Raw genomic sequence first — 12,302 nt, 5'->3', positions numbered from 1 at the left:
TTGTATGTAATGTTGACTACTTTAATGATGCTTTTGCGTCCTTTTAGAAGCTTGAAAGCTCCAGTCCCCATTCTTTGTATTTGCATGGGGTGAAAAATGGCCAGCTCATTCTTTCAAAATTTCTCCTTTTGTATTCTACAAAAGAAAGTCCTACAGGCTTGGAACAAAATGAGGGTGAGTAAATGATGACAGAATTTTCATTTTTGGGTGAACTAATCCTTTAAAGTTTTCTTTTTATTGAACAATATTGATATATTTGCTTGGTGGTTCACTTTGGCAGTGGAAACTGTAATTTATCTTGAGCTAGAAGTGAACTTCCTGGAATAATGTTCCAATAATATTCCAAATCAGGAGCTAGAAGCCTGTGTTTGGATTCTGTTCTGCCTACGCACTAACCTACCCTAGCCTGCCTGCCTTTTATTCCTTTTTTCCATTTGCGTCAGAGACCATTTTGGCTCTCACTTGCGATGTGTCAAGAAACTGTTTGACTTATCAGGCATATCCCCACAGCGCTGACTTCTTGACAATAAAAGAGCCGCAAAAGGATGAAATTTATCGGGCAAGGAATGCACGGCCCTCCAAATTTCGTCCCTGAAGTCAAGCGTGAATAAAGGGGAGGGTGATTAGAGAGAAAGCCAGGCTCCGATGGGTATTGTGAATAAAGGCTGGTTCAAAGCTCTGTGTAGTTCTCAGAGGAGCCCTGTCTGCATGTTAAAAGTGCCTCAGCTTTTGGGCTGCTGAGACTTTTGATTTAGCCCCTCTGCATCTCTCCTCTACAGCCCGCTTGATATATTCTTAGACAAAACCATTATGCACTGAGCACAGTTTCCAAATCTGTCAAAATAGAAAAATAGCTCAGTTGGTCCTTAAAATGCAAGTGGATGGTGATCCAAAAAGAACAGACAGTCAGCATAAACGTCATCCATACGACTCCAGCAGTTAAATGAATGTCTTATAAAGCGATTCAATCACTTTTGTTGTGGAAAAAGATTGATAATGATGTAACTATAATTTAACTATAATCCATCAATTCAGGTAAGCTTCACAAAAGGGCTAAGATCACGCGGTCTCTCGTGTGACGTATTCGCGTTGGCATGTTACGAATGTAACCTCACATTCTTATCTCAGTTGAGACATCCAGGATAAGCACACAAACGCACCATTGTGAGTAAACAAACAGATAAATACAGATCTAAACCAAAACCAACCAAGCATCTGAACAGCATTCCTCCTAATCACTTGTAAACAGCGCTGCTCTTCCGGGTATGTTGCACGTGCATCAGTTCTCACGTGTCTCACATGCCAACGCAATTATGTCACGCGCATACAGCTGCTGATAGGAAGCGATCGATTATAGTTAAAAAGTACTTCAATATTGATCATTTTTGCCCCAAAAGTGATCGTATCGCTTTAGAAGACATTAATTTAACTGCTTGAGTCGTATGGATGACGTTTATGCTGACTGTCTGTGATTTTTTTTGGAGCTTCAAAAGTCGGATCACCATCCACTTGCATTTTAAGGACCTACTTAGCTGAAATATTTTTCTATATTTCTTCAAATGTGTTCTGGTGAAAAAAGAAATTCATACACACCTGGGATATCATGAGGGTGAGTAAATGATGAGAGAATTTGACTCAGAAATATGTTAAATTACGGAAGTAATATAGGTTGCGAATGCTGTTTTATGTTTACTTTAATATTTCCAGGACAACGGTATATTTATATCTCTGTGTTTGAGCCTTTCAGATTTAGTCTTTTTTTTTTTTTTTTTTAAGGTTTGTTTTGGGCTCATGATGCTGTCCTGTCTTACAGATACAGTGTGGTGGTGGAGGGCGAGAGGGGGAACAGGCCACATATCTACTGTCTGGAGCAGCTGCTACAGGAGGCGGTCAGTACACAACAATGCCCTGCACTAGTCACTGACCCACATACGTGTTACGGCTCACCACAACGGGCCTGTGTTTTACTCCAGGCACACTCCTCGGCTTCCTCTCTCTCTCTGCTAACATGCCCGGGGCATGCTGTAATATAGAAACGGTTTAGCACCTTCCCCTGATATTAAGCTAAGGGCATGTTTTGCTCTAGTACCTCTGTCTGTTGATTTAGGCACACACACTCTTGACTACTTCCTCTCCTTCCTAATGTACCATTGGAAGCAGACCACTGCCAAAAGCAACCTTAGCCATAACAGCCTCTCTAAGATGGATTATACACAACAACAAAAACAATACATTTCCTCACTAGAAAATTATTCATTAGTTATTCATCTTACCAGATAGATGGTCGCAAAGTGTCACATGGTTAATGCAGGCAGGTGTTGATTTAATATTTCTCTCTCACTGCCTCTGTCCTACAGATAATTGATGTGAAGCCCCCCTCTGTCAGATACCTTCCCCAAGGGACCAGGATTGCAGCCTACTGGAGCCAGCAGTACCGTTGCCTCTACCCTGGCACGGTCGTAAGAGGTAGCGCTTGCCTGTTCCTCTTAATTTAGCACCTTTCACAGGCTAATACAGGCTATTAAAGGGATAGTTCACTCAAAAATTAAAATTCTGTCATTTACCTTAATGTTGCTCCAAACATGTATAACTTTCTTTCTTCCTTGAAACACATAAGGTGAATTATTTAAAAGGCTTCACTGGGATTTTTCGTCATAACGTAAGTAACTCTGGTCTGCAAATTTGGAAAAAGGACAAAGAAAACACCATAAAATCACAGTAAAAGTAATTGATACGACTCATGCAGTATATTCGAAGTCTTCTGAACCAATACAATCATTTTGTGCGAATGAAATGTAATTCATCGTTCACTCTTAAATCAGTCATATTAATAAAGTTATGTGCTTAAATCAAATATTGCAGCCACGACGACAACAGCCAACCTCATTGGCTCTCATCGCTAAAGAGAATGAATAAAGAAATGAGATGAGAACCAATAAGGTGCGAAGACTTGAATTTTATACAAAGGCAGTGTTTTACTGTATCTGTGTTTCTGGAGTGGAAAATTACGTACAAATGTCCACTGTGCTCCGAACAGAGACACAGTAAGAAAACTTTTCAGAGCACAGGCTTGTTTCATTTCCTTTAATCTAAATCTTTTAGCCAAGCAAGCCTATAAGCACTGCCAGATAAACTGAGCCAGGGAATGAAGGATGATGTGGTTAGCTACATGCGGAGCTCTGCTCTATTATTATTTATTTTCCCTCCTGCTAAGGAAGGGAGGGAGCTGGAGACTTGTCAAGAAACTCTTAAAGGGAGGTCGCTGCTACTGCTGCTGTCAACCAATGAGAATGAAAAGGCCCTGTATGAATCCCTGCAGCCTCTACTGCACCGCTGAGAAATATGTGGCTGCTTTTTGCGCTGCAGTATTTGCTGTTTCACTCAGTGGAAACATAAATTGAGGTGATGCGCATTCCTTTGCGTCAGTCTTCAATCCTGTTACGTGTCCCCAGGGAGCCCAGACATGGAAGAAGCGGACGACTTGATCACAGTGGAGTTTGATGACGGAGACACTGGGCGGATCCCAATCTCGCATATTAGGTTGCTGCCGCCGGACTACAAGATTCAGTGTGAGTATTCAGCAAAGTAGGGAGTAAACGCCAAGGCACGAAATAGTGCCTAAAACATTACCTGAACGTCCAAGTTATATAAACACCCCATATGTGCTCTGTTTGATTTGGAGAATATGCAGCCACTGATTTTGTTTGGTTTTGCACTTGAAGCTTGATGTATTGAGTAAAAGAGTAAAAGCTGCCAGTGGATTGCGTTTGATTGAGTGAAACTGAGAGGTTTGAATTTGTGTGCAGTATTAAAGAGCACTGGGTTTAAATATTAATATCTCTGTATTTGTCTGTGAATTTTGTGTATGATAACTTTCAAAATATATCAAAGGAAAACATTTGGACATTTGCAAATAGTTTGGTTACTAAGGCAATTTATTTTGATTTGATTCATTTTTACAGTTTTCAACTGGCAAATAGGCTTTGAAATATTACAAATGTTCTAAACTATTTTGGTGTCTATTAATGAGCATGTTTACATGCACAATATGTTGATAACTATAATAAAACTATTTCAAAACTTATTCCAAAAAAAAGTTATCTGTTTTTTCTCTGATATTGATGTCAAATCAAAAACAGTCATGTACTTGTCTACACGCACATTGGATAAGCTGGTAAGAATGCCTGTAAACGTGTTTAGATGCAGAGCAACATCAGGGTAATCTATGTGTGCTCATTGTTTTTTGCAATGAAAGAAAACCATTTAAGGCATGTACATGACCTTTCACGCTTATTAAGCATAATCGATGTAAGACGCATGCAAATGCATTCAGTGATATTTTCTAAACTGAATGTGTGTCTGAACAGGTGCAGAACCATCCCCTGCCCTCCTTGTGGCCAGCACTAGAAGACGAGGAAGGAAATGCAGTAAGGATGTTCATGAGGGCAAAGAGACGCCTCCCAAAAGCACTGAGGAGTCTGTCCCAAAAAGTAGGGGTCGAGGGAGAAAACCCAAACCAAAGCCTGGTAATTTCCACTCCTTAAACCAAACACTTGCCTTCATTCAAATTTAAGCATGTACAAAAAGCACAACATAATTACTATTATTATTATTATTATTATTATTATTATTATTCGTAAAGGTGATTATTACATTGCTTTAAACATTAAGCAGTCAGAACTAGAATTACTGAAATGAGAAATGTAGTGAACTTGCAAAAGTGTATTGGTGGTTTTTACAGATTTTAAATCATTTTCTTATGGTTGGAAAAAAGCTTTCTGCCAGAACAGGAACAGCTTTCAGCCTCCCAGCGTTCTGTGTGAGTGTTTTTGGTCTGGCATATTAAACCCTTCCCTCCTGTTCTGCTTTCCAGAGCCTGAAGTCACTCCAAAGGAGCATGAAAAGACTGACACACCAGCCCCAACGCAGGTCCCCGAGAGGCCCCTGTCCAGCCAAAAAAGCGTCCCACAGCCAGGTAGAAAAATTAAGCAAGCCGGCCCCTCCATCTCCGTATCAAATGAAAGCCAGAAGAAAACCACAGGAATCAAGCCCCCAGCCAAAGTGCGTTCCCAGCCTCAGTCTGTCTATTCTCCACCACTCTATGGAAAAGTTCTGTCTGTGGATCTCTATAATGAGCCCTCCACTTCTCTGGCCTCCTTTATGTCCAACAATGGGACTGCGAGTCCCGCAGGGAAAGGAAAGCCAGTGAAGCGCTTGCGAAAGGCAGAGGAGGAGACATCAGCGTTTGGTGTAAAAATGCAACGCAAGCAACCTCAAACTGAAATCCTGATCAAACTCGACCATGAAGGAGTCATGTCACCCAAAACCAAGAAGACCAAAGCCTTGATGATGATGGAGGGCCAGAACCTCTCCAAACATGAGAATAAGTCAGTAATGGGTGTCAGCTACATGACGGTATCCACCACCACTGAAAAAACATTCAAAGCAAAGACCAAGCCAGTTGAGGCAGAGCCCCCTAATGCTGAGAGCGTGTCCACCTACAGCGTTCGTAAACTGGGATGTGGCAGTGATGGTCTGATGAATGTGAGCAACTCTGGGGATAAGGAAAAGAGGGAGCAAGAGTGTCCCAACTGCAGTAGTAGTAGCAGTAGCAGCTCTGAATCCGATGGAGAAGAGCAAGGGGCCTCCCAGGACAAGAAGCCCAAACAAGACTCCACCAGCTCCAACAGCTCACGGGCATCAAGCCCCACCTCGTCCAGCACTTCAACCAGCAGCTCCTCATCCTCAGCCGGATCCCACTCTTCCTCCTCTTCATCATCATCCTCCTCCACCACAAGTGATGAAGAATCCTCCTGCAGCTCAGATGAAGAACATGTCACTGTTTCTCAACCATCTCCTGTGGAGCAGGTGCCACCTCAAGAGGAGGAAGAGAAGACAAAGGCAAAAGCAGGGCTTTCAGCCAACATCCATAAGATCCAGAAGCAACATTCTTCTACCACCCAACAGGAACAGTGTCCCCAGCAACAAAAGCCCCAGAAGCAGCAGAAGGTGAAGCAGGGTGTTGGTCGCCCTAAAAGACGTGAGGGAATCCACCTTCCAACAACTAAGGAGTTGGCAAAAAGACAAAGACTACCCTCTGTAGAGAACAGACCTAAGATCTCAGCTTTCCTTCCTGCCAGACAGCTATGGAAGTGGTTTGGAAAGCCTACTCAGGTGAGTCAGATTTGAGGGATTTTAGGGTTGTGTAAAAGCCAACCACAGTGGGTGCCACTCTGGGATCACATGTCTTTGCTTTGTTAAATTCCACTAGAAAACAATTTTTCCTTCAACTTTTAACAGAGGCGGGGAATGAAAGGGAAGGCAAAGAAGCTTTTCTACAAGGCCATAATGCGTGGGAAGGAAATGATCTGTATTGGAGACTGTGCGGTGTTCCTGTCTGCTGGACGACCCAACCTCCCCTTCATTGGACACATCCAGAGCATGTGGGAGTCCTGGGGAAGCAACATGGTGGTCCGGGTCAAATGGTTCTATCATCCAGAGGAGACAAACCCTGGAAAGAAACTTCATGACAAAAAGGTTTCTTGGTGCTCAGTAAACAAACATAATATGTGTTGCAGACTTAAATGCTCAAAGGCTTTTTTTTTTTCTTTTTTTTTTATGCTAGCACTGGATTTTTACTTTATCCAAATCTTTCCTTAATCTGGGTTTGTAACTTCTAAAAAAATTTTTTTATAGAACTGGGATCAAATGTCTGGCCAAAGTCTTCCTGCTGTTCTGCAAGCTTCCAACCAGAGGAAAGACTTCATGGAGGTAAGGTAATCAATGCAATAAATCATTTAATCGTCTTGGTTTTTGTGGAAAAAAGATTGATTGATCTCCATTTGCCTGTTACTTTTTCTAGCGAGCGCTGTACCAGTCCTCTCACATTGATGAGAATGACGTTCAAACCATTTCTCATAAATGTCTGGTGGTCAGTCTAGAGCAATATGAGCAGATGATTAAAACAAAGAAGTACCAGGACAGTGAAGACCTTTACTACCTAGCAGGCACTTATGAACCCACCACTGGAATGATATTCAACACAGATGGGGTTCCAGTCATCTGCTGAGGAGCAACAAATGAGACATATGGACATAAGGAATGAGATACCAGACACAAGGGCTTGACAGATTTGGTGGTTTTACTCAAAGTCCAACTAATCCAACAAGTATGGAAAATGTTCTGACAAAGACACACACAAGTGGCTGAGATTACAGTCACTACCTGACTTAAGACTGCTTTAAGAGATGTCATACCTGTGACATTCATTTGATGCTTAATGTTTTCATTCAACGGTAACTTGGTATTGTAGAACTCAGTATTGTAGAAATTATGTAGTACAGATTCGGAATTTGACATAAAACATCTTGCCCGTTTATGGAGCACCTTGTGTTGGTCACTCTTGCTTGATCTGGTGATGTGAATGTGGTGGACAAATTATTTCTTTGGACTTCTGCAGTTAAAGAATCTCTGTTCAAGAAAGTAGAGAGGAAAATGTGTCAAAGAAAGCGGAAACGTGTCAAACGCATCTACACAGCTGAGCCCTTTCGTCTCACCCATCACCAGTGCAGCTGGAATGGATGTGACTCCACTTCTACGGGACTCAGTCTCCAGGGTGAGAGGGCCTGCTTGAAACCAGCTTCCTTGGCCCTGGGACCAATGCATGGGAAGAGTAATTTAAGCTGACAGGGCATGTCACACTTGCAGTTCCTATCTGCCCAGAGAGCCATCTTCACCACACGCTCCGCAGTCCAGTGTACTACTTCTAGACCCCTGCAAGTACTCAAAGGGACAAGGTCTGGCTAATGAATTTGGACAGGTAAAATAATACCAGACTTCTAGCTGCGGCCCACGTGAGGAGCACTTAAATAAAAAGTCTCCCCCTTCCTCACAACCCAAGGACTGAACTGTGGTTTGCGCAAGTCTGCAAGAACGGTTTATTCAGTGGATAAAGTGAGTCACTTTTCCAACCAAGCAGCCCGAAAGATCTATCTGAATATTTATATGATCATTTCCCTCAGCCACGGAGGCCAAAAAGGTTTCTTTTAACGAGTCAAGGGCTCTACAGGGACGGTTGATTCAGAGAAATCATGCAGATGACCCCGTTTGTAAATACAGACAAGCTACAGTATATACGATATGGACAAATATATTTTATTTTCGTGTATCAGGTTTATGTGACAGTACTTTTTTTAAAGCAGTAAAAAATTAAAAAAGCTTTAATAAACTGTGAATAAAATTTAAAACATAAATATCAGGAACTAGTTTTAGCAAAAAGATCTTGAAGTTGTTACTGGAACTGATCTCAGATGCCCACTATGACGACGTATGTAATGTAATCGTGATATCAAAACTACTATTACAGGACAAATGGTTTGTGGGATTTGACCATGTTCAGAGCCAGTTGTCCCATAATGCAGTTTTACAACAGAAAGCACTTAAATTCTGCCCTTGGTCTTACACAGGACAGACTTCCCTTGACAATCCCCCACGCAGGTGGGCTGGACAAAAAAATGTTGTTCTCTCATTGCTTCTCAGGGTCAGTGAGAGATAGTGAGATGGAGAATGACAGTTTCAAAACACCATGTAATCAAGCTATGCTCGCTTTTCGTATCTGTTGTACTTGGCTTTCCTTTTTTTGTAGAAATATCCCCAATCTTCCCCACAGAAAGCAATTACATGTCATGCATGAAAGCACTTTTTTAGAATTAACAAATAGTTGAGCAGGTCAGAGCAAAGGCACACGGCGACGTTATCTGTTAGCGAAAGCTGAGGTATTTTCGCCTCTCTAAATCTGTTTCTTTCTGGTTCATGGCCTTAATAGCCTTAACCTTGGTCCCTAAAGGCTGCCGCATGCTGGTAGAATCAAAGTCTGAATGTTGTCTTTGAAAATAGGTCCCACTGATTTATATTGTGTTCCAAAGAAAGTGCCATCAGTCATCAGAGGCTCTGGTGTGCTGTTAGGACCAGGCTACGGATTTGCTGCTTCTTTAATCAAGACCAGTCAAATGTATTTGATTTATTTGGCTTCATTATATGCTGAGCTGGCTGAAGACACTGTTTTTCAGCCTTGCTTTTATTTCTTAATTATGATTATGGTTCTTTATTTGTGCCTCATTTTTATGGTTCAACGGAGGTATGAATTTTTTTTTTTTTTTTTTTTTTTTTTTTTTTTAGTTTGAATGTGTTTGTTGAAAAAATGTTTTGTTAGATGCTGGCAAGGAAAGTGTTCTTGTGCATTTCACATGGTTTTAGGCTGTAATGTAGAAATAACAGTTATGCTATCTGCATTGATTTTTTTTTAAACATGTATGGTTACCAGGATATATTCAAAACACAAGGTTAGAAGCCTCATTTGATTCAATATTTCTGCAGTTGCCTTCTTGTTCAGTCTACGTCTTTTTTTCTCTCCATTATATCCAACCACATTTTTTAACTTTGTATTTCTTTCTACCTCCCACCTTGGTTTAATTTTTTTATTTTATATTTTCTCTTAGTGGTATTTTTACACTCATGAAACGTCACCAGGCGTGGGCTTTTTAAATCATTGTCTGTTTTTACGTTTGTCATGAATACCCCAATGACTCTGAATGATGTTTATTTGACTCTTCCTGATTCTTTGTTGTTTTGTTTTTATTTTCCCCCTGTTTTTGTGGGAGTATAGAGAGATCAAGAAGGGTATGGACACTAAATAATTCCAGTCTTAGTGATTGGAAAAATATTTGGCCTACCCAGTATTTCAGAATTTCTTCTACATCTTAGAAATGTGTTAACACTATTACAGATAGTATAACGGTAATGATTGAAATATGTCTTATGTCTGAATTTTTATGTACATTTCATAACATTGCCCAATCTCTCTTAAAGAGATGATATCTTGTTGATATTCAATAGTTTGTATTTCTTAACATGTTTTATCATTGTGTATGGTGTCTTGAGGTTTTGAACAATATTCAGCCTATTCCGATTCAGGCCGTTTTTGTTTTTTTAGTCACATAATTTGGTTGAGGATTTTACACATACCCAAAGCCTATTCAAATGCCAAATAATCTTAAAATGCACAGAGAATCTGACGCAACATTACACAAGCTGATTTGATTTGACATGATCTTTGAATACAAAATGTATTTTGTGTTGAATATTTGCCTGTTTATTGAACTGTACAATTTAAGTGCCCCTGAAAACAAACGTTTACTCTGAGCTTGAGTCAAGCTGTAAAGCACTTTTTAGAGTATTTTTGTCTGCATGTTTTAGAAATCGCATATATGCTTCTAGGAATAATATTAGAGCAATCACAAAAAATATATATTTTGCTTATTGTGACGTAGTGTAAAGTGAATGGAGATCAGAGTCCATCCCTTTCCCCTTCAGGTCACTGTATGAGACGGTGGCCTCTTCTTATAGCAGTCATGTGGGATGAATTGATGATGTCCTCTGCTACTTGTCCAGGGTCCGTTTGAGTGTCTTTTATGATGTATAAGGTTTAACTGGCATATTAGAGAAAATGGTGTATAGCCGAGTAGAAGCTTAATAGAGTTCACTGTTTGCATGATTCTGTTAAACTTTTTTCTTTTTGTTTTCTAAATCATTGTTTTATTTCTTTATGACATTCCCCCTCTCAGAACAATCGTCCTCCATGCTTAATGTGCAATACTGCTGAATTTGGATTCTGTGAGGTAGCTGCTAGTGAGGGAAGGAACGTGTTCATGAATGTTGGAGATGAGAGAGAAAGTTATCTGCTGTTCTGCTGTTACTTCAGCATTGGTAAGGTCCTGTTACAAAAAAAATTTGTTTTTTTTAGAAAGCTATAGTTTTTAAATTTATTATTTGAAATTTTAAATGCATCAAGGTTTTGTAAATGATCCTTTTATGAGAGGGGGAGATCAGTATGAATATACTTTGTACACACATTTAATCTTGTAAAAAAAAAAATAAAGTAAAAAAAAAAAAACTGAAACCGATATTGAAGATTGCTGTTGACTTGTGCGTAAAGTTTAATGGAATTAGATTTTTTTTTTCTTTTCTTTTTTTTACAGATGCAACCAGCATTCAGTGTTTTTCGATTCTTTAGTATCTCAGTATTTTCTAGTTGATCAATAAATGTCATGAAATGGAATAGAGTTTGTCTCCTTTTGTTTTGTGTATCTTTCCAATAGCTGCATGTCAAAGGAATAGTTCACCCTAAAAAGAGAAATTCTGTCATAATTTACTCACCCTAATGTTATTCCAAACCTGTGACTTTCTTATACCGAACACAAAAGAAGAACACTTAATGATTATTGATAGTAAAGAGAGAGATAATTGATAGAGATTATATTGATAGAGAAGAATTTAATGATGGAGCTTATTCACAGTGGCTCACGTTCACATGAGAAGTGGCGTTTTTGTAACATACAAGCCACTGAACATGTTTTTATTGAAAAAGTACTTTTACTTAATTTTCTTATGTTTGTAAGTTACAGTGCATTCAGAAAGTATTCAGACCCCTTAATTTTCACATTTTGTTATGTTGCAGCCTTATGCTAAAATGCTTTAAATAAAAAAAATTACACATCAATCTACACTCCATGCCCCATAATGACAAAGCAAAAACCAGATTTTTGATAACTTTCCAAATGTGTAAATAAGAAAATACTGAAATATCACATTGACATAAGTATTCAGACCCTTTGCTATGACCCTTGAAATTTAGCTCAGGTGCATCCTATTTCTCTGGATCATCTTTGAGATGTTTCTACACTTTGATTGGAGTCCACCTGTGGCAAATTCAATTGATAGGGCATGATTTGGAAAGGCCACACACCTGTCTATATAAGATCTCGCAGCTGAAAATGCATATTAGAGCAAAAACCAAACCATGAGGTCAAAGAAACTGCCTGCGGAGCTCAGAGACAGGATTATGTTGAGGCACAGATCTGGGGAAGGCTACAAAAAAAATTTTGGTTGCATTGAAGGTTCCCAAGCACAGTGGCCTCCATAATTCTTAAATGGAAGAAGTTTGGAACAACCAGGATGGCTGTCTGGCCAAACAGAGCAATCAGAGGAGAAGGGCCTTGGTAAGAGAGGTGACCAAGAACCTGATGGTTACTCTGGTTGAGCTCCAGAGATCATGTGTGGAGATAGGAGAAACTTGCAGAAGGACAACCATCACTGCAACGCTCCACTGATCTGGGCTTTATGACAGAATGGCCAGACACATGAAAGCCCTTTTGGAATTTTCAAAAAAGCACCTAAAGGACTCTCAGACTGTGAAAAACAAGATTCTCTGGTCTGATGAAACGAAGACTGAACTATCTGGCCTC

At 39.9% G+C, this 12,302-nt stretch overlaps 1 protein-coding gene across 3 annotated transcripts in view; it reads left to right on the top strand.

The window, feature by feature from the left end:
* Window positions 1-11,120, top strand: part of LOC127450156 (trinucleotide repeat-containing gene 18 protein-like) — a 97,425-nt gene extending 86,305 nt beyond the window's left edge. For all 3 annotated transcript variants that reach the window (XM_051714001.1, XM_051713999.1, XM_051714000.1), the window contains exons 23-30: window positions 1,814-1,889; window positions 2,358-2,466; window positions 3,453-3,569; window positions 4,368-4,526; window positions 4,874-6,174; window positions 6,301-6,537; window positions 6,697-6,771; window positions 6,863-11,120. In XM_051714001.1, coding sequence (XP_051569961.1) covers window positions 1,814-1,889; window positions 2,358-2,466; window positions 3,453-3,569; window positions 4,368-4,526; window positions 4,874-6,174; window positions 6,301-6,537; window positions 6,697-6,771; window positions 6,863-7,069 — 2,281 coding nt within the window. In that variant the 3' untranslated portion in view covers window positions 7,070-11,120. The remainder of the gene's footprint in view (window positions 1-1,813; window positions 1,890-2,357; window positions 2,467-3,452; window positions 3,570-4,367; window positions 4,527-4,873; window positions 6,175-6,300; window positions 6,538-6,696; window positions 6,772-6,862) is intronic.
* Window positions 11,121-12,302: the final 1,182 nt, after the last annotated feature.

This window comes from Myxocyprinus asiaticus, chromosome 13 (assembly GCF_019703515.2).
Source record: "Myxocyprinus asiaticus isolate MX2 ecotype Aquarium Trade chromosome 13, UBuf_Myxa_2, whole genome shotgun sequence".
Lineage (NCBI taxonomy): Eukaryota > Metazoa > Chordata > Actinopteri > Cypriniformes > Catostomidae > Myxocyprinus > Myxocyprinus asiaticus.
Note: the sequence above shows the minus strand (reverse complement) of the source record. Positions and strands in the feature narration are given on the sequence as shown.